The sequence below is a fragment of the Lepidochelys olivacea genome (genome assembly GCF_965140295.1).
Source record: "Lepidochelys olivacea isolate rLepOli2 genome assembly, chromosome: 28".
Taxonomy (NCBI): Eukaryota; Metazoa; Chordata; order Testudines; family Cheloniidae; genus Lepidochelys; species Lepidochelys olivacea.
The window spans coordinates 3,482,163-3,505,412 of record NC_140438.1 but is presented as its reverse complement, the minus strand read 5'-3'; the positions used below and the strand labels follow the sequence as shown (position 1 = coordinate 3,505,412).

Sequence of the window (23,250 nt, the reverse complement as noted above, 5' to 3'; positions counted from 1 at the left end):
AACCGCAAATCTAAATATCCCTAAATTGCTGGTATATTAGGTCATTAATTGAACATTCCTCATCTGTGAAAGGGTTCAAAGAAACTAAGCTGTTGGATATAATTTGTTCATTGAGACCTTTTAAGCTTCTGCTTATAACAGTCTCAATAAGGTTTATATCGGTGTTGTGGTGAGGTGGCGGCTTTAATTGGCTCTGAGGTTGTGGCATAGAAAGTAAGCAATAATTTGGTTCTGAAATATTCAATTAGCTCAATCTGGATTGCACTGGTTGGTTTCAATTCCCAGTTTTAGGCTATATAAGGGTTGATTTTCTGTTGTATTAATCTGATGATTTGCCTAAGATGGTGACTTGGTTCCAATGTAATATCATTGTTAACTCATGGGTCACCTAGGGAGGTGGTAGAATCGCCTTCCTTAGAAGTTTTTAAGGTCAGGCTTGACAAAGCCCTGGCTGGGATGATTTAGTTGGGAATTGGTCCAGCTTTGAGCAGGGGGTTGGACTAGATGACCTCCTGAGGTCCCTTCTGTGACATTGTACCCCATAATGCTTTAAGGGACTATGCCATAACTGGAATATATTTTATGCTACATGTGCCCTGTAACATATCTCTGTAAAGGTTATGATCTATTGAATCTATTAATCCTATTTGTATGCATGTATCATTTTTTGTATTCAAAGTTATGGATATTGGCTGTGTACTTGTTTGATTCTGAGTAGGTTTTAGTGAAGCAGTTGGTCAGCTTCCTGAGAAAAGACCAATCTCAGTAAGTGCCCAATCAAGAAGCCCTTAAGACAACAATGAACTTGGAGATGCCAATCCACATCTGGGCTTTCCCAGGAATGTGGCTTAGCTGGTAAGAAACTCAGTCATGCATGGACATGTGATGTGCCCAGGTGACTTCAAAACTCCATTTTGTAGCTGGACTTTGCATAGGAGAGAGGAGGGGTCTGGCTCAAACCAGGCAGGGCACTGAAGTCCTAAGCTGACAGGACAGGAAAGCAGTAGCAGAAGTAGTCTTGGTGTAAGCGGACTGTTGCCCCCTTACTAACATTCAGTGGGGGTGTTTTAGTTGCTTGCCCCCAGTACTCAAAGGGGAAGGGTCGATGGGGAATCAGGACCCTGAGACTGACGGTCCCCAGGATCAATGGGGAGAGGCCAGAGCTCCAGGTCAGCCTGAGTGACAGGGCGGGCAGGCTAATACCGGAGTCAGGAGGCCAGGGAGGTCCCATCCTCCATGTGAGCTGGAATTGCCTGGGTCAGACAGAGTGGGGCCGAGCTAAGGAGAAAGCAGGGGCCCGAGCTGAGCTGCGGGAGCAGAGCTGGGCCAGATCCAGAGGGACCAGAAAAGCAGCCCAGAGAGAACAGCCCCTGTCCGGGGAGCAGAGCTGCAGCCCCAAAGCCAGAGGCGCAGCCCAGAGGGAGCAGACTTGCCCTGGGAGCGGAGCTGCAGCAACCGGAGCCGGAGGAGCAGCCCAGGGGGCTGGAGGCAGAGCAGCGAGGCAGAGTGGAGCTGGAGCTAAGACAGAGTGAAGCTGGAGCTGGAGCTGGGGCTGGGGCTGGGGCTGGGGCTGGGGCTGAGGCTGGGGCTGGGGCTGGGGCTGGGGCTGGGGCTGGGGCTGGGGCTGGGGCTGGAGCTGGAGCTGGGGCTGGGGCTGAGGCTGGGGCTGGGGCTGGGGCTGGGGCTGGGGCTGGGGCTGGGGCTGGGGCTGGAGCTGGGGCTGGGGCTGGGGCTGGGGCTGGAGCTGGGGCTGGGGCTGGGGCTGGAGCAGTCCGGAGCCGGGTGCGGTGAGCAGCTGGGGGCACCGAGGGGGACCCTGGGCAGTGGGCCCAGCACAGGGAGACGCCTCAGCCAGGAGGGCTCGGCAGGCCAGACTCGGAAGGGGATTGGTAACCCTGACAGGGCGGGGGCAACGCTGGGAAGAAGGGCCCTGCCACCTAGAGCCTGTGGCCACCACCAGAGCGAGTGTCCAACCCGCAGCATCCCTGCAGCACAGCCAGGGCCGGAGAAGGGGCCTGGGACTTACAAGGAACAGACTGTGAACGGCCCTGACGTTCCAGAGACGCTGTTTGTGATGCTCCCTGCCACAGGGCGGGGTGATGTGTTTCCTTTCACCTTTCCCATTTCCCCTTATCCTTTTTCAAATTAATTGTTGATTAAATAACTTGCATTTGCATCAAATTGTATGAAATGATTAGTGGGTCAGAGAAGTGCCCAGTGCAGAGAGAGCACCCTGGAGTGGGGACACCCTAGCCCCTGTCCTAGGTGACCACCGCAGGGTTGGGGGTCGAGCCCCCCAGGAATCCTGGGCCCAGCCTTGTTGGGGTTACGAGGACTCTGCCAGACAGGAGAGGGGAAGGGGAGCTGTGACGATGTGACTCAGCAGGGAGGGGGGAGTGTTGACCTGGGAATGTGCCCTGGGGATGGGAGACCTGAGAGCCTGTCACCTGAGCCAGGAGGGGGAGGGGGAGGTAACACCTCTGCCCAGGAATGTGAACAGAGGCTGCAGCAGGGAACCTGCTGGGTGGGTTTAGTTTTCAGTTTGGGGCTGGGTGGAGGAACGCAGGGAACCCCAGGGCTGGGGTCTAAGCTCCCTGCTCCCCCAGAAGGACTTGACTGAGGGGTCCTGGTTGTACCCACAAGCTCTGTTGGGGGCTGTGTTCCTGTTGTCCAATAAACCTTCTGTTTTACTGGCTGGCTGAGAGTCTCAGTGGATCCCAGGAAGAGGGGTGCAGGGCCTGGACTCCCCCACACTCCGTGACAGGAGTCCTCAAGGGCAGGGAGGCCACTGGGTAAAGGACGTGGGAGCGAGGACTCAGATCCTTTCGCTAGCCCACGTCACCAGGGTCGTGCAGAAGCCAGGAAAGTTCCCCACAAGAGCGGGACTGTTCTCCCGCTTACATTGGCACATCGAGTGGCAGTACCAAGGGGGTTTCTGTAATCCAACCCATCACACCTCCAACCCTGATATTCTGTGATTCTATGATTTGACCCAAACGTGAGAACATATTGTTTCACCCTTCGTTCGCTGAGTGGTGGTTATAGTGGTTTTGCCTTAGTGAGCTGTATTGGTGATTGTATTGGTTCATTTTAATAAATTGTACAAAAGGGATATAGAGTCAAAAAAATTTCAGTGAGCACCATGGGCTGGAACTATAGCAAATCTGGGTGGAAATCAGCCTCTCCATTGCAGAGCCCCCTGAGCTCCCTCTCAATTTAACCTCTGCGTCTTGCAGGGGAGCAGTTGAGGTGGGCATCAATCTAAGGGCCAGCTGAATCCTGTAGCACACAAGGCAGTACAAGGGAAAATAAACTCCGCCAGGCAGGCTTTCTGGGATTGTGTGTGTGTGTGAGGGCTGTGCGGCTGTGGGAGGGATCACTGAAGGTGGAGAGAGGATATTTATGAGTGGGCGGAGCTTGGTGGGTATTTACAGTCGTATCCATGCATAGCCAGGGCCCTCATCTGGCTCACCCTGGTAAGGGCTAGCTGAGGTAGTGGATCTGGTTTGAAGGGCTCTAAAAGGAAGGGAAAAGCTCCTCCCCTTGGTGGTCTGAGAATTCAGGCCCCAACTCTGAGTTTCACCCAAGCTTCCCAGGAACTGGCAACACACAAACGCCTGCTGTCTGGGAAAGGCATGGAGTACCCCCGGCACTGCAGATACATGCTCCTTCAACACCACTCCAATAGTGACACTCCAATAGACCCCGGTGGTCAGCTGGCGGGATCGAACCTTGCGCCCCTCAAGCTAAATGCATGAGCCTCTGCTGCATGAGCTAAAAGCCAGGTGACTCAAAGCTGAGGCCGTGGAGAAGACTCATGTTTTGCAGGAATACTGTGTGTGCCTCAGTTTCCCTGAGTGCTGTACCAATGCCTAGGTGGTGGGAATAATGGTGTGTGACTTTGAGTGAGACCTTCGGATGCAGACGAGGCTTCTCCAGCTGCCTGCATGGATGCTATGGCCTGGCCCTTTGTAACCTGAGACCCAGGAAGGGGATGCAACCAAGTGACAACCAGGTGACACTTTGCCTGGGAAGTGAGACAAAGACCAGGAGGAGGAGCTTTGGGCATGTTGGAGGTCAGGTCTTGGGAAGCTGGGCAGTCTGGTTGGGGAACTGGAGGGGGGAGTCCAGAGCATCTGGCCCGGGATTCCCCCTAAATGGACTTGGCTGAAAGTCACTGATTTCTATGCTAACAAGTTCTGTTCTATGCTGTGTTCCTATTGACTAATAATCTTCCATTTTATGCTAGTTAAGAATCACTGCTAACTGCAGAGTTGGGGGGAAGGGCCCACTGGCTTCCCCAGGAACCCTGCCCAGGCAGACTCATTGCGGGAAGCGCACGCAGAGAAAGAGGATGCTGAATGCTCCGAGATCAGAACCAGGCAGGTCAAAGCTGTATAAGGTTCTTGCGCTGGCGACAGTCTGCTCAGAGAGAGGAGGCTCCCCCAGAATCCTGACTGGCTTCATATGGAGTAGTTCCAGAACATAGCCCAGTGACTCCTTGACTGTGGCCCCCAGTGGCCTCAGTGCGGCAGCAACCCCAGCCTTAACAGTGGTCGAACTGGCAGAGCCACTCTCAAGCCAATCTGAGTGTGCACGTGGATTTTAGAGCAGTATGGAAATGGGGATGTTAATTAGGAATCTCTGCCCAGTCTTAACGCTGGTGTCGTCCCTGCTGCTCCCTCACTCATGCAAGAATCTTCAGTGACTTTTGGAAAAGGGAAGGGAAGGAAAACCAGCTCACTGACTCTTTTGAGTTTTTCTTTACAATGAGATGTAGAATGAAAGCAACTCAAGACATGGTTCTACTGAGATTTGAACTCAGATCACTGAATTCAAAGTCCTGCCCATTACACCACAGAACCTGGTATTTTGGGGGAAATGTATCAGCATCCACAATGCACATCCCATTATGAGAGTCCAAAGGGGGCTCAAACCCCTGACTCTGGCACAATTAACCCCACACACTATTTATCTAACCACTGAGGTTTAACTGGGGCCTGACTCAGTATGAGTTATGCTGTGACCACTTCTTACATTAATGATCCCACCAACTGAAGATTTCCTGCCCTGCATTTCAACTTGCAGCCCTTTCATTAGAGCAGCCCAGAGCACGCAGGATTCTCTTGTCTCCTCGGCAGCCCTGGCTCCCCAACCTGCCGGATACTGTAGAAAGCAAATTTTCAACACAGCCTTTCACCCACAACCAGCGTCACCATGGGTAGGACCATGGGGGTGACGCTTAACCTGCCCAGGTCATTTCCAAAGTCAGCTTCAGTGAGTGGAATGCAAGTACAGTGTGTCGGTAACAGCAGCAGGGGACTGTAGCATCCTGCCTGTTAATTCATTTCCAATGGGCTGAGGCACAGATGTAGAAATATTCTCAGACTGTAAATGTCTTGGAGGCAGATCAGGGCCCCCTGGCATTGACAATGGGTTTAAATTGCAGCAAGGGAGGTTCAGGTTGGACATTAGGGAAAACATCGTAACTGTCAGAGTGGTTAAGCGCTGGAAGGGAGGTTCTGGAATCTCTATTGTTGGAGATTTTTAAGAGTAGGTTGGACAAACACCTGTCAGGGTTGGTAGATAATACTTAGTCCTGCCATGAGTGCAGGGGACTGGACTAGGTCCCTTTCGAGGTCCCTTCCAGTTGTATAATTCTATGACAGATAGAAAGCTGAGAACGTAGCTAGACAGTGAAATCTAAGGTGTTTATATCACAATCTGCTACCAGGTAATGGCACGTTTGTTTTCAGACGTCCAGGATATCAATTGTCCCATGACTGCTTTCTGAAGAGAATTTTATTAAATTTCTTTTCCGATGGTTTATCCCCCAACGATTCCTATAAAGCCTTCGGTCAAGTGATCCTGAAAACGCTCACTAATGCAAGGGGGGCATCTCCAACGCCAGTTTCATGTGCGGCAAAGCAGATTCGTGCTACTGCAAAATCTTGGCAGCAGGGAGTGCTGCTCACGCCTGTGTTTCTTAAACATCTAAAAGGCACGAATGTTTTTAAAGGGACCCGTGAGAAGAGGAGAGGAGGTGGGGACACTATTATGCAGACAAAACTACACATGATTGTTTCATGGGACAAGACAAGATGTCATGTTTATTATAATAACACAATTTGATTTAAGACCAACAACTAATATCTAATACCTACACACACACACACATCAAATGTTTTGCAGCTGCTAGATAGTTACCAGTCCTGAATGTAGCTTGAGTTCGTGGCTTGGGTTCGGAGCTTGTGGCGGCTAACTGGCCAGGAAAGCCAGGCACAAGGAAGGACTGGGTCTCTGTTGGACATGCACCGATGCCCTTCCATGTTGGCAGCAGAATGTTACCCTCCAAAGTCTTCCCTCTCACCCGTCCTTTTTGTAGGATTGAGTTTGAATCCAGAGTCTATAGGTCCTGCTGTGTCACGCTGCCTCTGGGTTCGGTGTGACTGATCACTCATCAATTGTAGACCTGACTTTCAGCCTAGGACCTGGCTTTGTTGTTTCTTCAATTGTACTTTTGTTCTTTTCTTTTTAGGGTGGACTCTTCTTACTTTGTCAGGGCTGCTGTCTGCATCTTCAGCCATTGGTGTTTACACTTTATTTTATCAGGACAGGCTGGGGCTGGAGGTTGATTCCATCATCCCTACATACCTCATTCCCACATCGAAACTACACTAATCAGATTACAGCAGGGTTTTGCAAAAATGAAGGTTGCAGCAAGCTTTTACAAAGTGGAGTGAGCATTTTAAAATGGAGTTTGGGACTAGTTAAAATGGAGTTTGAGTTACAATATGGACAAGTGTAAGGAATGGCAAACAGGGAACAGAAGTTACAATGTTGAAACAGTGCAAGTTTCAGCGATTTAAGCAGCAATTGGATTGCAAGTGAAACTCAATTAACCAGTTATTGGGGTACCTGGTTTTATAAATGAATGTCGTTTTATTCATAAAAATTTGCTTATGAAGTTATATTAATAAAGTGATCAATTAAAAACAATGTCATTGATCAGTTCTATGACACCCCCAGGCCTAAACTCCCCACGGCAGGAGCAACCAGGGCCTTTTCAGCAAAAATAAATGCCCAGGGGAGAAACGTCTTGGGAAAACACAGGAATGAAGAGAAATGGAACCACACGGGTGCCTGAAATGGATGAGCTGAGGTCAGTGCTGGAGCAGGAATGGGCTGAACTCACTTAAACCAAACCAGACACATACTGGTTGATTTTGCATCATAAATCTCACACAGCAAGGAGCACAGACAATCAGTGAGGGTGAATGACTGTCGTGTCAGTAACTGAAATGAACTTTTCTCTCCATCTCTCGCTGTCTATTTCCTTCCTGTTTCCCCCCCACCAAAAAAAAATCTTACTCCCCTTCCAGACCAGCTATCTACATCATGAACTCCAGTGCTGGACTTTGGTAGTGATGTGAAAGGCGCTGACTGTTGTTTTTAAACTAGAGGGGGGTTGGAGGGTGGAGGAGAGGGCAAGAGAATTGATGAGGAGGGTCTGGGTTTAAAGGATCAAGGAAGCCCCCAAAATCAGGACTAAACCTACATTCTGCATTCATGCAGGTTCAGAGTGACTAAAGAGTTGGCAGTGGTGGGATTTGAACCCACGCCTCCAAAGAGACTGGAACCTTAATCCAGCGCCTTAAACCGCTCGGCCACACTACCAGCTATAAAAGAATAACTGTCTTATCCTCTCTGTGTGAAGGCTTGTCTACTTGGGTCAACATGGTAGAGTGGAGGGGGGGAACCTGTAACAGAATTTCTTGCTCACAAAGATGCTGCAGAGAATCTGAAGCTTCCAAGACCCTAGGGAGATGGACCTGGGAAGACAGGTCAGGTTGCTAGGAAGATAACAGGATGCTGGGAATCATCAGGAAAGGGGTAGATAAGAGGACAGAAAAGATCCGATTGCCTCTATATCAATCCATGGTACGCTGTAAGGTGTTTGCAGCTGTCCCTCCATCCGTCGGGGGCTTCTTTGGCTTCTTTGTAGTTAGTATCAGGCAAGGTATCTTTTGCTATGTCTTCAAATCTTTCGAAATCGTTCCTCAAAGTGTGTAAGTGGTCTGCTAATGATTGACAGAGGTGGTCTTCACATGTTTTCAAATCCCATTGCTTTTCTTGGAGAACTTGACTTGTGTGGTGAAAGTGTTGTAAAATTTCATTCCACATGATCAACATGCATACAAACTCTAGTTCTTGCATCTTGTTTGCAATGTTTTCTGCCTCTCGTAGAATTTCTCCCTTTTGTGATTGGTCTTCAGCTATACTTTCTAATGGAGTAGGACTCCAGAATGGCACTTGTTGCCAATGCATGTGCCTCCCAGCGAGTATTAGAAAGAGATTTCAACACACGATCATTGCCCAAATATGTTTTAAGAACTGCCGATCTGTGTGTTGAGGCAGAGAAAAATTTATAAAGTAACTGGACTTTTGAGGAAAAACTTACTGCCACCGGACAACAATCAACAAGACTGAGAGAGTGCAGCACATGGTGTGAATATGGCATATTTGTTCTGTTCTAAAAGCTTCTTCTGCGTTTCTTGCTAACGCCCTGACATGTTGGCAGCGTTGTCATAAGCTTGACCTCTGCACTTTGAGAAATCTATTTTGCAAACTTGGCACAGATACTGCAGTACTTGATTTGCCATGTCTTCACCAGTGTGGCTTTTCGAATTGAGGAATGTTATAAATCGTTCAACTGGTTTTCCATCTGTGGGAAACTCAATTGATCAATCTGTGAAAGATCGGCTGTAGAGTCGACAGATAACTTGAAGTACCCAGCAGTACTTACTTCATCCACAATAGCGGAACAAACTTTGTCACGCATTAGACCAAAGAGTTCATCACATGTTGTCTTGGATAAGTATGATGGATTACCTTTGCAAACATTCCCATAGTTTGAGATATGGCTTGCTAAAAATGGGTCAAACTGAGCCACAAGCTCCAACAATCCCAAGTTTCAGAGTAGCAGCCGTGTTAGTCTGTATCCGCAAAAAGAAAAGGAGGACTTGTGGCACCTTAGAGACTAACCAATTTATTAGAGCGTAAGCTTTCGTGAGCTACAGCTCACTTCATTGGATGCATACTGTGAGCTGTAGCTCATGAAAGCTTATGCTCTAATAAATTGGTTAGTCTCTAAGGTGCCACAAGTCCTCCTTTTCTTTCAACAATCCCAAGAAATTTCCATTCTGCAATGATCCAAATCTGTCATTTGATCCCCAGAAGGCAGACCACGTTCAGCTGATGTTTGAATAACAGCTATAACATGCTGCAAGACATGTTGCCAGTATTCACGCTCCCCTTTAATTTGTTACAGTCTCTGACACATCCACATGTTCTGGAATGGTGTTTGTTTCACCAATAGAAGAAGGGTCAGTCTCTGAAACACCTACAGGTTTTGGAACGATGTCTGTCCTACTGAGAGGAAGATGTTTCTGATGGATTCGCTTTGGAAAATGATGTCAGCTTTGGAAGATTTTGGAAAATTTCACTAGTTTTTTGTTTCTTTTCTTCTGCCACTTTACGTTTCTGTGCACTTGCTTAGTCTGCCAATTGGGTAATCCAGCACTGCCTGTCACACATCTTCGACCCAGACCTCCTGCTAGCACCCAGGCCACAGGGCGACATCTTGCATTTTCGTTCTGCGCAACGTCCCGAAGATATGGCCTGAGCTAGCGTCTTTTCTGCCCATCCACACCGCTAAAACGCGTGTCCCGGCTCTCCTCCACGCAACACCCCTTCCCTGCCGCAGGGAACTAGACTAGATCAGTGGTTCTCAATAGGGGCTCACGTACCCCTGGGAGTACGCCGAGCTCTTCCAGGGGCTCCATCAACTCATCGACAGATTTGCCTAGCTTTACAACAGGCTCCATAAAAAGCACCAGTGAAGACAGTGCAAACTTAAATCGCATCCAGACAATGATTTGTTTCTACTGCTCTGTAGACTATACACCGAAATGTCAGTACAAGATTTGTATTCCAATTGATCTGTTTTGTAATTGTATGGTAAAAATGAGAGAGCCAGCCATTTTTTCAGTACTAATGTCTGTGACATTTCAAGTGACGTAAACTTGGGGCTACGCAAGACAAAACAGACTCCTGCAAAGGGGACAGTAGTCTGGAAAGATTGAGAGCCACTGCCCCACACAATTACCCGATTAGCCATCCCTCTGTTGTGAGGGGGTCTCTTTTTAAACTGCTCCAGACCTTTGATCTTCTGGGTCCCAGGTCTTGCTCATCTCACCCAGTTCTGTAAATTGGTTGGAGCAAGGAGGGAGAATATTCAAAGTGAATAGTTCGGACATTCTCTCTTAACAGCCCTTAAGTGTTTACCAAGGAGTGGATCATCTTCAACCCTTCTCCTTGCCTTCCTGCTTCTTTTCCTTACAGGCCCCCAATTAAACTAAACCAACACAGGAGATATCCCAATGACCGGGTCAATGTACAGTTTCCATCAATATGAGAGAGCAGCTCCAATCCCGTCAGAAAGGGGGTTGAAAAACAGGACCAAGGGACAGTTGGGAAGAGGTAGTTAGGGGAGGGGAGGTTGGAGGGATCTGGAGCTGTGGGGGAAGTCAGTGCATTAACCTATTGATTTAGACCCTGCGTTTCCTTTGTATTAGTCCAGTTTCCCTTTTTTTATGTACCTTTTACAAATATTATTTTCACTCATAAGAATGGCCATACTAGGTCAGACCAAAGGTCCACCTAGCCCGGAATCCTGTCTTCCACAGTGGCCAATGCCAGGTGCCTCAGAGGGAATGAACAGAACAGGTGATCACCAAGTTATCCATCCCCTGCTGCCCACTCCCAGCCTCTGGCAAACAGAGGCTACGGACACCTTCCCAGCCCATCCTGGCTGACAGGTCCATCAGTGGCTATCCTCCATTTACTTATTTAATTCTTTTTTGAACCCTGTTCTAGTCTTGGCCTTCACAACATCCTCTGCCAAAGAGTTCCACAGGTTGACTGTGTGTTGTGTGAAGAAATACTTTCTTTTCTTTGTTTTAAACCTGCTGCATTTTGGGATGTATAAGTAGGGGCATTGCCAGCAGATCGAGGGACGTGATCATTCCCCTCTAGTCGACATTGGTGAGGCCTCATCTGGAGGACAGTGCCCAGTTTTGGGCCCCACACTACAAGAAGGATGTGGATAAATTGGAAAACGTCCAGCGGAGGGCAACAAAAATGATTAGGGGACTGGAACACATGAGTTATGGGGAGCGGCTGAGGGAACTGGGGATGTTTAGTCTACGGAAGAAAAGAATGAGGGGGGATTTGATAGCTGCTTTCAACTACCTGAAAGTACATTCCAAAGAGGATGGATTTAGACTGTTCTCAGTGGTAGCAGATGACAGAACAAGGAGGAATGGTCTCAAGAATCAGTGGGGGAGATTTAGGTTGGATATTAGGAAAAACGTTTTCACTAGGAGGGTGGTGAAACACTGGAATGCGTTGCCTAGGGAGGTGGTGGAATCTCCTTCCTTAGAAGTTTTTAAGGTCAGGCTTGACAAAGCCCAGGCTGGGATGATTTAATTGGGGATTGATCCTGCTTTGAGCAGGGGGTTGGACTAGATGACCTCCTGAGGTCCCTTCCAACCTTGATATTCTATGCCCATGATTTCATAGAATCATAGAATATCGAGTCATTTGGTGACTTCTGATTCTTGTGTTATGAGGAGTAAATAACACTTCCTTGTCTACTTTCTCTACATCAGTCATGATTTTATAGACCTCTAGCATATCCCCCCTTAGTCATCTCTTTTCCAAGCTGAAAAATCCCAGTCTTGTTAATCTCTCCTTATACGGAAGCCGTTCTATACCCCTCATCATTTTTGTTGCCCTTTTCTGTACCTTTTCCAATTCCAATTGATCTTTTTTGAGGTGGGGCGACCACACCTGCTCGTAGTATTCAAGATGTGGACGTACCATGGATTTATATAGAGGCAACAGGATATTTTCGATCTTATTATCTATCCCTCTCTTAATGAGGCCGAGCACTCTGTTCGCTTTTTGACGCTGCTGCACATTGAGTGAATGTTTTTAGAGAACTCTCCACAATGTCTCCATGATCCCTCTCTTCAGTGGTAACAGCTAATTTAGACCCCTCCTCTCTTCTCCACTGCATAGTGCCTAACCTTGTCCCCCCATCTCTTCCTTCCCCACTGTGACCACCGCCACTCCCCCTGAATCCATTCATACATTCCTCCCAGCCACAGTGTGACCTCTTCCCTGCCAAAAATGGGAGCTTTCTTGAGGATGTCATCAGTTGGCAGTGAAACTTCTGGGGGGTTGGAGCCCTCACTTCCCTCTCCCCTGCCTGAAGCAGCCACAGTCTCACTTCCACGGAGGCTTCTCAGGTCTTGGAGTCCGTCCCTGCTGAGCTCACGTGGCCTGACCCTGCTTTTTTCACGTTCTCCTTTTCCAGGGAAATGTAGAGTCTGTTACTACTGGAATAGAGCATCTAATTCCCCAGCTGTCTCCACGCCCTGGGGGATTTTCATACCCCCTCCTGTCACACCTGGCTTGCTACATTCCCCAGATCCTCAAAATGTGCTTCCCTGACATCTAAGACCTCTGAGATTCTGCATTCAGTGCCATCCCTCACACTCACTAGCCTCACCTTCCCTATGGGGGTGCTGGAACAGGGAGGGGCCATGGCCCCATCACGTTAACAAACTTTGTACTGGCCACAAGGGGGGGGAAGGGAGAAGGCAGAGGGGGGGAGTGAGGTTTTGGGGGGAAGATGAGACGAAAGGCCAGGGCGGGGGTCAGCGAGAAGGGGTGGTGCGAGGGCGTGGCCTCGGGGAGAAGGGGCAGGGCCACAGTTCAGGAGTCTCTGGCCCCCTCACTTTTAGGGACCTTTCACCGCTCCTGCTTCCCTATCACTCTCATGATCTTTGTTTCTCTCTGGCATTAGAAGCAGGCCCAGGGTCACTTGCCCTCTGGCTGGAGTCTTTACTTTCTGGGACGTGGAGTTTATGTGTCTGTGTTTTACGAGCCCCTTTTCTGAGAAGTGTCTGGCTGTGTGTGTTCCCAGCAGAGATGGGGATAGTTAAATGCCTCATATGCAGAGTGTCCTACACTTTTGAGTACCTGGGGAGCTGGCTGTGGGATTGTACTGCTGTAAAATGGGCTGGGGTTAAAGTAATAGAATGTTATTTTTATAACAAATGGCCTATGAATTCACCTGGTCTTCCTTGTTTTCTTTCCCCTCAGCAGGGTTTTCAGTTTCCAAACCTGATGTGATCTCCCAGCTGGAACGAGGGGAGGAGCCGTGGGGTCCTGGATCTCCAGGGTTTAGAGGAAAGAAAGATCCTAAGAGTGTCTGTGCAGGTGAGGGATCATTAAACCAAGATGGTCAGTGCCTGAAGGAAACAGCTGGGATTCCCTACAAAGACATTATGCGTTCTCTGAGTTCAGGATTGTCCCCAGCAGGTGTCTTATCTTCAGGGCAGCTACCACTCATGGCTTCCTGCCCACCCTGACTGACACCTGGCAATAGAGCTCTCCCTGATCTCCCTTCCCCTGAGTGTTTGGATGGGATGTGAAGGGATAATTGATCCCCCCCTACTCTCCCCTATGGGGAAGAGTTTGGGGGAATTCAGTACCTGATTTATTTTCCCCATCTTTCTGATATTTAGTTTGGTTTGCTCACCCTTTTTCCAGCCCTGTTTCTGAGGTTTCTCCCTCTATGCAGATGGTGAGTGAGAACAAGGAGCAGAATCCTCAGCAGGAAGATGCTTAGCAAGTGTCTGGGAATTTGTCTGGGAGCCATGAGCAGGGAAAAGCCTGTGAGAGTCAGAGCAGGCCAGAGAGGCTGGAGCGAAACCAACCAGGGGAAAAAGTGGATAAATCCATTGTCAGGGAATTCACAAGAACCTCAAGGAAACCACAGCCCAGCAGGGACTCCCCAACAGGAGAGAGAAACAACACATGCACTGAGTGTGGGAAACACGTCACTTGCCGCTCTGGCCTTACTACGCATCAGAGAATCCACACCGGGGAGCGACCCTACGAAGTCGGCAAAGCTTCAGTGACAGCTCAGCCCTTCTTACGCCTCGGAGAACCCAAACAGGAGAGAGACCTACGAATGCTATCAGTGCGGGAAAACCTTTGCTCGGCGGTTGAACCTGAATAGACATCAGAGGATCTATACAAGCGAGGGTCCCTATATATGCGCCGAGTGTGGAAAACTTTAGCTCAAACCTTTGCCCTTGTTTATCATCAGAGAATCTGCAAAGGAGATAAACATTGTGAAAATGCCGTCTAGGGCTGGCAACAGAGTTTATTTTTTGTTTGTTTGTTTTTGTCCTCTAAGACTTTTGTTAATTCCCAAATATTGACCTTTAAGCTATTTGGCCCCTTTGCTTCACCGTGTTCTCTCAGCTCCCCTCGGCAAGTTGCCTGCGTTTCCCTTTTGCAGTTTGCCCTTTTCTGGGGTAAATCCTGTGGTCCTGTCTAGCAATTCCATTGTCCTTTGAGTCTTGGAAGTGTGTGTCCATCAGCCCCAGATGGGGAGAGAGGGGTGACCTCAACTAGCTAAATCTACCTGGGCCTCATATCCCCTAGGCCAGTGGTTCTCAAGCTTTTTTTTTTTTTTTTCACGGACCACTTGAAAATTGCTGAGGGTCTCGGCGGGCCACTTAATGATCTTTCCAAATGTTGTTTTTACCATTAGCCAACTATTGGAACGCACTATGGATAAAAGTGCTATATAATAAAACCAATAATAATTAACTTTTTTTTGTTCTACAAATAAAAGCACACAATTCATATTTTAATATCAGTAGTCTTACCTTTCTAATGCAATGGCTGTGCCCTCTCTCCCCCACCGCGGCAGCCCCCGAGCTGGGGCTGGAAAGGAGGAGGGTCTCTCCCCGGAAGCAGCAGCCCTGGAGCTGGGGAAAGTTGCCTCTTTTTCTGGCTGCCACAGCCCAAATTCCCCCACTCCCTCTTCTCACTACACTACCCCCTCCCACCTCCCCCCTATTCTCCCCAAGGCCACCACCTCATCTTACATCTGTGTCTTCTCCAGGGTCCAGGCACCTAATTAGTGGAGCTACGCCTGTCCACTAATTAGGTGGGTGGCCCTTCATTCTCCTGTGTGTGGCCGCCCAAGTGCGCACCTTAGAGGGAACTATCCGCAGACCACCTGAATGGAGCTCGCGGACCACAGTTTGAGGACCTCTGCCCTAGGATTTTCCTTGGACTTAGCTAGATCGAGTTAGCTGTCGTGATGTAAAAGCACAACTATTCTTGCTGTAAAGACACAGCCCATGTATAAGGGAGGGGGTTGACCCCTGGCCTGATCTTATGACTTGCCTTGTGTCTCCTGGGTGATTTTATGCTTGCTAGGGGTTAAATGACATTATGGGAGTGTAAGATTGGTAGGGGTGCATTGCTCATTAACTTGGAATTTGGGGTGGGAGGGCAAATAGGTAAAGGATTCTGCGCCAGAGAAATGTAAGATAACCCTGACCAAGGCCCAGGATCTGGCAAGAAACCCAAATTGTTCAGTCTCCTGCAATCTCCTCCCCCTGCTGACTCAATGGGTCAGTTTGCTACTTACATGTAAACTGAGACAGATGCACATTCTTTGCTTAGGACAAGTCTGTTTAATAACTCTTACCTAGGCGGGACAGCCTGATTTTGAACAAGGAACATCATACAAAGGAAAAAAGCCAACATCATTCTGGGATGTTGTGATGAAGTGGGAATGTTTTTAATGTTTTCTCTGAATACGGTGTGTGTGCCTCAGTTTCCCCTATGCATTTCTTAAGTATCTAGGTGGTGGGATAAGGGGGTGTGATTGTTGCAGAGCCCTAGAGGGCAAGTGTGATGCTGCACAGAGAATGGCTGACACCCTGTTTCCTGGCAACTGATGGCCTGAGCCCCTCCACTGCAAGGTGTCAACTGAAGGGGTTGGAGAACAAAGAGATCACGTGGCCTCCTTGCTCGGAGAAGAGACAAGGGCCAGAGGAGGGGCTGGAGGGTGTTTCAGTTTACAGCTGGCTGGGGAGATGGGGGAGGCCCAGAACCTGGGTCTGGGCTCCCCAGCCCCCAAGATGGACCTGACTGAGGGGTCCTGTTTTCTGTACCAACAAGCTTGGTTTTAGACCATGTTCCTGTCGTCTAATAAACCTTCTGTTTTACTGGCTGGCTGAGAGTCCCAGGGAATCGCAGGAAGTGGGGGGTGCAGGGCCCGGACTGCCCCACACTCAGTGACAGATGTATGAGCAGGAGTGTTGTAAGTAAGACAGGAGAAGTAAGTCTAAGGGGCTTCCATAACTTTCTGCCTAATGTTGCTCCATACATATCCCCAGGATAGTATTAACCAGACAGTTGTTAGTTTTCCCAGACATCTCCTGGTTTCTGGGTCTCGGCCTGGGTCTCGGTGGCCCTTGCTCCTGCTGTCAGAGCCTCTGGGGCTTCCTGGTCTGGAGCCTGCAGTGAGTGTCCTTCCTCTTCAGCTGTCAGCCCAGGCTGAGCTGAGCTGCTCCCCTTTATACTCCTGCTACAATTGGAGCATGCCCAGTAGGACTTGGTGGGCGGGGCTTCCACAGCCCACAATGCAGAGTTAACCGGCCAGACAAAACAGACATCCTGGCACTCCAGGTTGGGGGTCAGGCACCGGGCTGACAACCTGTCCAGTAAAAAATAAAATATGTTACGGAAATAGTGGCTGAGAAATCGACCTTCACTGCAGCGGTTCTCAAACTGTGGGGCGGGACCCCAAAGTGGGTCACGACCCTGTTTTAATGGGCTTGCCTGGGCTGGTATTTAGACTTGCTGGGGTCTGGGACCGAAGCCCGAGCCACGCCTCCCGGGGCCAAAGCCCAAAGACGTCGTCCCTGGGGAATGGGGCTTGGGCTTTGGGATGATTTAATTGGGGATTGGTCCTGCTTTAAGCAGGGGGTTGGACTAGATGACCTCCTGAGGTCCCTTCCAACCCTGATATTCTATGATTCTATGATTCAGCGCTTGGACTTGGGCTTTGCTGCCCCCCATCCTGACCCGCCCCCAGGATGGTGAGACTTGGACTTTGCTCCCTCCCTCCCCCCACCCATGGGGGCTGGGCACCGGCGGGCTCAGGCTTCAGTCCCTCTTCCTGGGGATATGTAGTAATTTCTGTTGTCAGAAGGGGGTTGTGGTGCAATGAAGTTTGAGAATCGCTGCTTTACTGTGTGCAATGGCCTTCAGGAGTCAAACACCCATATGACTGCCAGTGGTGAAAGCTGAAAGGAAGCCACTGGCATGAAGACTGAAGTGCTCAACACCAAGAGAAAAAACAAACTTTGGTTTTTGGAATGTACGGACAATGTACGAGAAAAGGGAAGCTAGCTCAGGTCCCAGCAGAGATGAGACGCTACAGCTCACACATCCTGGGTGTCAGCGAGAGCAGATGAACAGGATCAGGAAGATTAACAACAGCCTCAGTAGAAACTTTGCTGTATTCTGGATGGGATGATGGACAACACCATGAAAGCATTGCCATCCTTTTGAAGAAGGGAGTGGAGCGGTCCTTGCTTGAGTGGAAATCCATCTGCAGCAGAATTGTGAGAGCCAGACTGAAGGGGAAACACAATAACATCACCCTTATTCAGTGCTACGCTCCGACAAATGACTGTGATGAAGAAGCAAAGGACAAACTCTACCTTACACTACAGGAGGAGTTAGAGACACCACGGCACGACCTATCGTCATGGGAGACCTGAATGCCAAGGTCGGTAAGGAGAACAGTGCCAGAGGAATGGGAAGACATGGGTGTGGCACGATGAATGAAAATGGAGAGAGGCTTGTTGACTTCTGCAATGTGAAGGATCTGGTCATCGGCAGAACCCTATTTCAACATCGTGAAATTCACAAGTTGACATGGTGCTCTCCAAATGGCAGAGATAAGAACCAGATTGACCATATGATGATCGATGGCAAATGGCAACACTCACTGACAGATGTGAAAGTGAGAAGGGGAGCAGATGTTGGCAGCGACCACCACCTTAGTGATAGCCTCCATCAAGCTAAAACTGAGAAGTGTGGGGCCACCGAAAAAGGGACATAGCCATTATGCCGTTGACAAGCTAAAGTTCCCTGAAGTACAGAAAGCCTTCGCTCTGCAGTGAAAGAACAGGTTTCAGATACTTGCAGACACTGATGAAGAGGAGGAGAAGGCAGATGAGGAGATCAACAAGAAGTGGGACAAAGTAACTACAATCTATGAAAAGAACAGTGAAGCCTGTCTAAGCCAGAGGCAGAAGAGAAGAAAGGAGTGGATTATACCCAGCACATGGAACACCATAGAAACCAGATGAGCCCTGAAGAAAAAAGTTTTAGACATAAAATCCCAGAAGCTAAAGGACAAATACCACGAGCAGTATAGCAAGGCACACCGAGAGATCAAACACCTTGTGAGAACAGACAATTGATATTATATTGATAATCTAGCAACACAAGCCAGGGAGGCAACTGCTCATGGTGAACAAGGAACCATCTACAAAATCTTATCAGTGGTAAACGGCAGACACCAACAAACACTCTCATCAGGGACACAGAAGGCCACCTACTGACAACAGAAAAAGAACAAGAAATGCACTGGACAGAGCATTTCAAAGAATTGCTGGACAGGGATCCACCTATAGAGGAAGCAAACATCCAGGAGGCAGAAGAAGATCTTTATATCAACACAGACACCCCAACAAAGCAAGAGATCATTCAAGCCATCAAATCCTTAAAAAATGGCATGGTATCACACGTTTATCTGTGCCAAGCAAGGTATTGGGTAAGATCATAGTCCAGCTTATATCAGAGGCAGTTGATAGCGTTCTCAGAAAAGAGCAAGCCGGTTTTTGGAAAGGGCGTGCATGCACAGACCAGATCTTCACTCAACGAAACATAATAGAACAATGCTTAGAATGGCAATGGCAACTCTACATAAACTTCTTAGACTTTGAGAAGGCTGTTGATAGCATTCACAGGACCGGCCTATGGAACATATTGTATAATCAACATTATCAAAAGCATCTATTCCAACTTCACATGCAGTGTTGATCACAGTGAGCTCAGTTTTGAAGTCAGAACAGGAGTACATCAGGGGTGTGTCATGTCTGCAATCCTCTTCAGCATTGCCTGGGTAATGCGGCGTACAACAGAAGACGTTCCAAGAGGCATTAACTGGACACCCTTCTCATGCCTTGAAGACTTGGACTTCGCAGATTCTCTCGCTCTCCTATCACATACCCAACACCATATACAAGGAAAAACAACTCAGCCAAGAGGATCTGAGCCCCATCATTGCCGGGAGATGCTGGAGATGGATCCGTCATGTGCTTCAGATGGAAACTGATTCCATCACCAGAATAGCACTAAGATGGACACCTGAAGGCAAGCGAAAACGCGACCACCTGAAAACAACATGGTGACGAGCTGTGGAAGCTGAGCTGAGAAACCTGGGGCACAGCTGGGGAACCATTGAAAGACGTGCCACAAACAGACAGGAGTGGAGGAGCTTCGTCACTGCCCTAAACGCAAGAGGCATAATGGGAACATGATGTGATGATGAATTCAGGTTCAATGACCACAGGCACATCCCCTTGAGCCAACACTTCACTGTCACAGCAGATTGCAGGAAACCCTCGAGCAGTTAACAGGAACTTAGTCTTGCTGCAGGTGTGTATTTCCATGTCATCGACTCACCAGTTTGGCTTGTGCTGCTCTGAAACTCCAAATCCTACAGGTATTGACTTTTTCAATCCTGGTTTCCCAAAGAGGCAGTGGGTGCTATGTACTAACTGAGATAAATGCCAAGTGACCAAGATCCGTCGGGGGACAAGGAGAACCATAATTTCAGCCCCAGCTGTGTGCAAAAAAAGTTTCAAGAGCAAGATGATTTTGTAAAAAGCTGCATACCATGGGGGGGAGGGCTATGTCTTAGGAACGTCTTTAACAAATCGCCCCATATTTGGACCACTAAGCCTTCCCTGCCCATGAAAAATTTGCCCAGCAAATTACAAGACAATCCGAATACACATGTGGAATTTAGGGTAGTTAGAATAGTTGGTCTTTAAACAGAAAATAATGCTTCCATCGAGCTAGCTGCTGCCTCTCGCGGAGGTGGATGACCTACGCTGATGGGAGAACCTTTCTTGTTGCTGTAGCGAGTGTCTACACTGATGCACCACATCAGGACAGTCGCAGGGTCTCAGGTGTAGACAAGCCCTGGGATACGACATTCAGTGACACCCCCAGTCCCTCCTTTTCCTGACTGCGTTGAATCCCTCCAGTCCGTGCTCACCAGTCCCGGCTTTCCTACACCTCTCCCATTGTCTCTGGGTTTCTTTCTGGTGATTAAGAAGCAGGTCTAAGGTGACTTCCCCTCTGGCTGGAGTCTTTACTTCCTGGAACATGGAGTTACTTTCTGTGTTTTAGGAGCCCCTTTGCTGAGGAGTGTCTGGCTTTGTGTGTTCCCAGCAGAGATGGGGATAGATAAATCCCTCCTATGCAGAGTGTCCTGCACCTTGGAGCACCTGGGGAGCTTTCCCAAGCATTTTACTGCTTTACAATGGGCTGGCTTAAAACCAATAGACTCTTCTTTGTGACAAATGTCCCATGAACTCCCCTGATCTCCCTTGTTTTCTATCCCCTGAGCAGGGTTTCCCATTTCCAAACCTGACGTGATCTCCCAGCTGGAACGAGGGGAGGAGCCGTGGGTGCTGGATCTCCAGGGCTTTGAGGAAGGAGAGATCCCGAGAGGTGCCTGCGCAGGTGAGGGATCCTTAAACCAATTCAAATACACTCTGTGGCTGAAGGAAATACCTGGGACATCCTAAAAAGGCCTTGGGAGCTCTCGGAGTTCAGGAGTATCCCCAGGAGGCCTTGTACCCTATGGGCAGCTATTGCTCATGGCTTCCTACCCATCCTGACTGACACCCAGCAGCAGCTCCCTCCCTGATGGGATGTGGAGGCAGAATTGTTCCCCTCCTCTCTCCTCAAAGGAGAAGAGTTTTGGAGAATTCAGCTACTAGATTTTTTCTGTCTCTCCAGCTCTAATTATGGTTTGATTTCCCCTTTTCCACCCCTGTTTCTGACTTTCCTCTCTCTCTCCAAGGAGGTCCTGGGCAGGTGAGTGAGAATGAGGAGCTGAATCCTGAGCAGGAAGATGCTGAGCAAGTGGAAGCGCACAGGGGATTACCCCAAGGATCCAAAGGGAATGTGTCCAGGCGTCCTGCGAAGGGGAAAGCCTGTGAGAGCCACAACAGGCCAGACAGGCAGCAGGGAAACCAGCCCAAGGAGAAAGTGGGTAAATCCATTAGTTGTCAGGGGACTCACCAGGATTCCAAGGAAATCACAGCCCAGCAGGGAATACCTACAGGAGAGAGAAAAAACACATGCCCTGAGTGTGGGAAACACTTCACTCTGAACTCCACCCTCGTTAGACATCAGCGGATCCACGCGGGAGAGCACCCCTACCAATGCTTTGAGTGCAGGAAACAGTTCAGCGAGAAATCAAACCTTATTACACATCAGACAAGCCACACAAGAGAGAGACCCTATGAGTGCTGTGAGTGCGGGAAAAGCTTCACTCGGAGTTCAACCCTTACTAGACATCAGAGAATGCACACAGGAGAGAGCCCTTAGGAATGCTGTGAGTGTGCAAAAAAGTTCACTCTGAGCTCAGTCCTTATTAATCACCAGAAAATGCTCACAGGGGAGCGCCCCATACGTGCTGTGAGTGCGGGCAAACATTCGCTCAGAGCTCAGCCCTATTTAAACATGAGAAGATCCACACAGGAGAGAGACCCTATGAGTGCTCTGAGTATGGGAAACAGTTCAGTGAGAAATCAAACCTTATTACAGATCAGACAAGCCACACAAGGGAGAGACCCTATGAGTGCTGTGAGTGCAGGAAAAGTTTCACTCGGAGCTCATCCCTTATTCGACATCAGAGGATCCACGCAGGAGAGCAACCCTATGAATGCCTTGAGTGCGGGGAACAGTCTCATCAATCATTAAAGGATCCACTCACGAGAGCAGCCTGTGAATGCAGGAAAAGTTTGATCCGGAGCTCACACCTTAATAGACATCAGCGATTTCACAGGCTAGAGACACACCATAAAACTTTGTGTAGGCAGAGAAAAGATTTTTTTAAAGACATTTGCTAATTCCCACATAGCGACTTTTTAGGGCTGTTTGCACCATTTGAGTCACCCTGTTCTCTCAGTTCCCCCAGGTGAGTTGCCTGCTTTTTGTTTTGCAGGTCGCCCTTCTCTGGGGTGAATCCCGTGGTCCTTTCTACCAACTCCCTTCTCCTGAGAGTCATCATGGGAGTGTGTCCATCCTGCCAGGAGTGTCCGTCAGCCCCAGGTGGGGGAAATAGGGGTGACCTCAAGTAGCTACACTGAGCGAAAATCAACCTGGGCTTTGTCTCCGCTAGGATTTTCCATGGGCTCGGCCTGCTGGAGGTGGCGATCCCAGTGCCAACACCCCGCTGTATGTGCCGTGCTGACAAAGCCCAGGCTGGGGTTAGCTCGCACCTTCCCCTTTGACCTGTCCTAATCGACGCCAATTTCATAGTCTAGACAGGCCCTGAGCAGCACCTTTATACTGGCCCCGCTGTAGCAGAGCGAGTGTTAGAGTCACCAAGTTCCCCCTCTGGTGACAGATTGTTTCATTCCCAGTTGTTCTCACGCTGGTCCAGGTTGTGCTGGGCAGCAGTTTTTTTCTTTTTACCATTTCCCTTATTGAAAATCTATTTCAATATAACAAAGAGGAGGAGCAGGAGTGGGACAAATGTATCATTTCAGTCTTTGCAACACTGGCAGGAAATGGGGTGAGTCAGCGGGATTCCCTCCTTCCCCATCACCATCACTAGGCCCGCTCACTCCAGCAGCGCTGGCATCCATCTGAGCCACAATGGAGCTTATCCACCTATATTCTACCCCTCCACCTCCCCAAGAGTCTCTGCACTTCATAGCAATTTGATCCTAAATCCGACTCGTTAGGGCTGGAGATGAAAGTGCTGAGCTGAGACTGTTTGAAGATGAGAAGGTCTGCAGTTTTTCCCTATTATGATGAAGCTTTTTTTTTCTAAATAACACGACTCCATAATAATGAAGGGCTGTTGAGTGAAGCAGGTGTGAATGGATCAGAGGAGAAGGCGACAGGGGAATCTGTTCTCCTGATTTTTGAGTCATCAGATGTAATCTGCTCTGGAATTTCATTTTGTATGAAAAAGAAAGT

General features: G+C 48.9%; 1 protein-coding gene across 1 annotated transcript; it reads left to right on the top strand.

The window, feature by feature from the left end:
• Positions 1-5,217: 5,217 nt before the first annotated feature.
• LOC311513967 (uncharacterized protein) lies at positions 5,218-23,026 on the top strand (the record flags this gene model as incomplete). Its single annotated transcript, XM_084616182.1, has 4 exons — positions 5,218-5,221; positions 13,234-13,350; positions 20,662-20,775; positions 21,119-23,026. The coding sequence occupies 4 exons, from the start codon at positions 5,218-5,220 to the stop codon at positions 21,646-21,648; spliced, it is 765 nt and encodes a 254-aa protein (XP_084472308.1). The 3' UTR covers positions 21,649-23,026.
• Between the last annotated feature and the right edge of the window lie 224 nt (positions 23,027-23,250).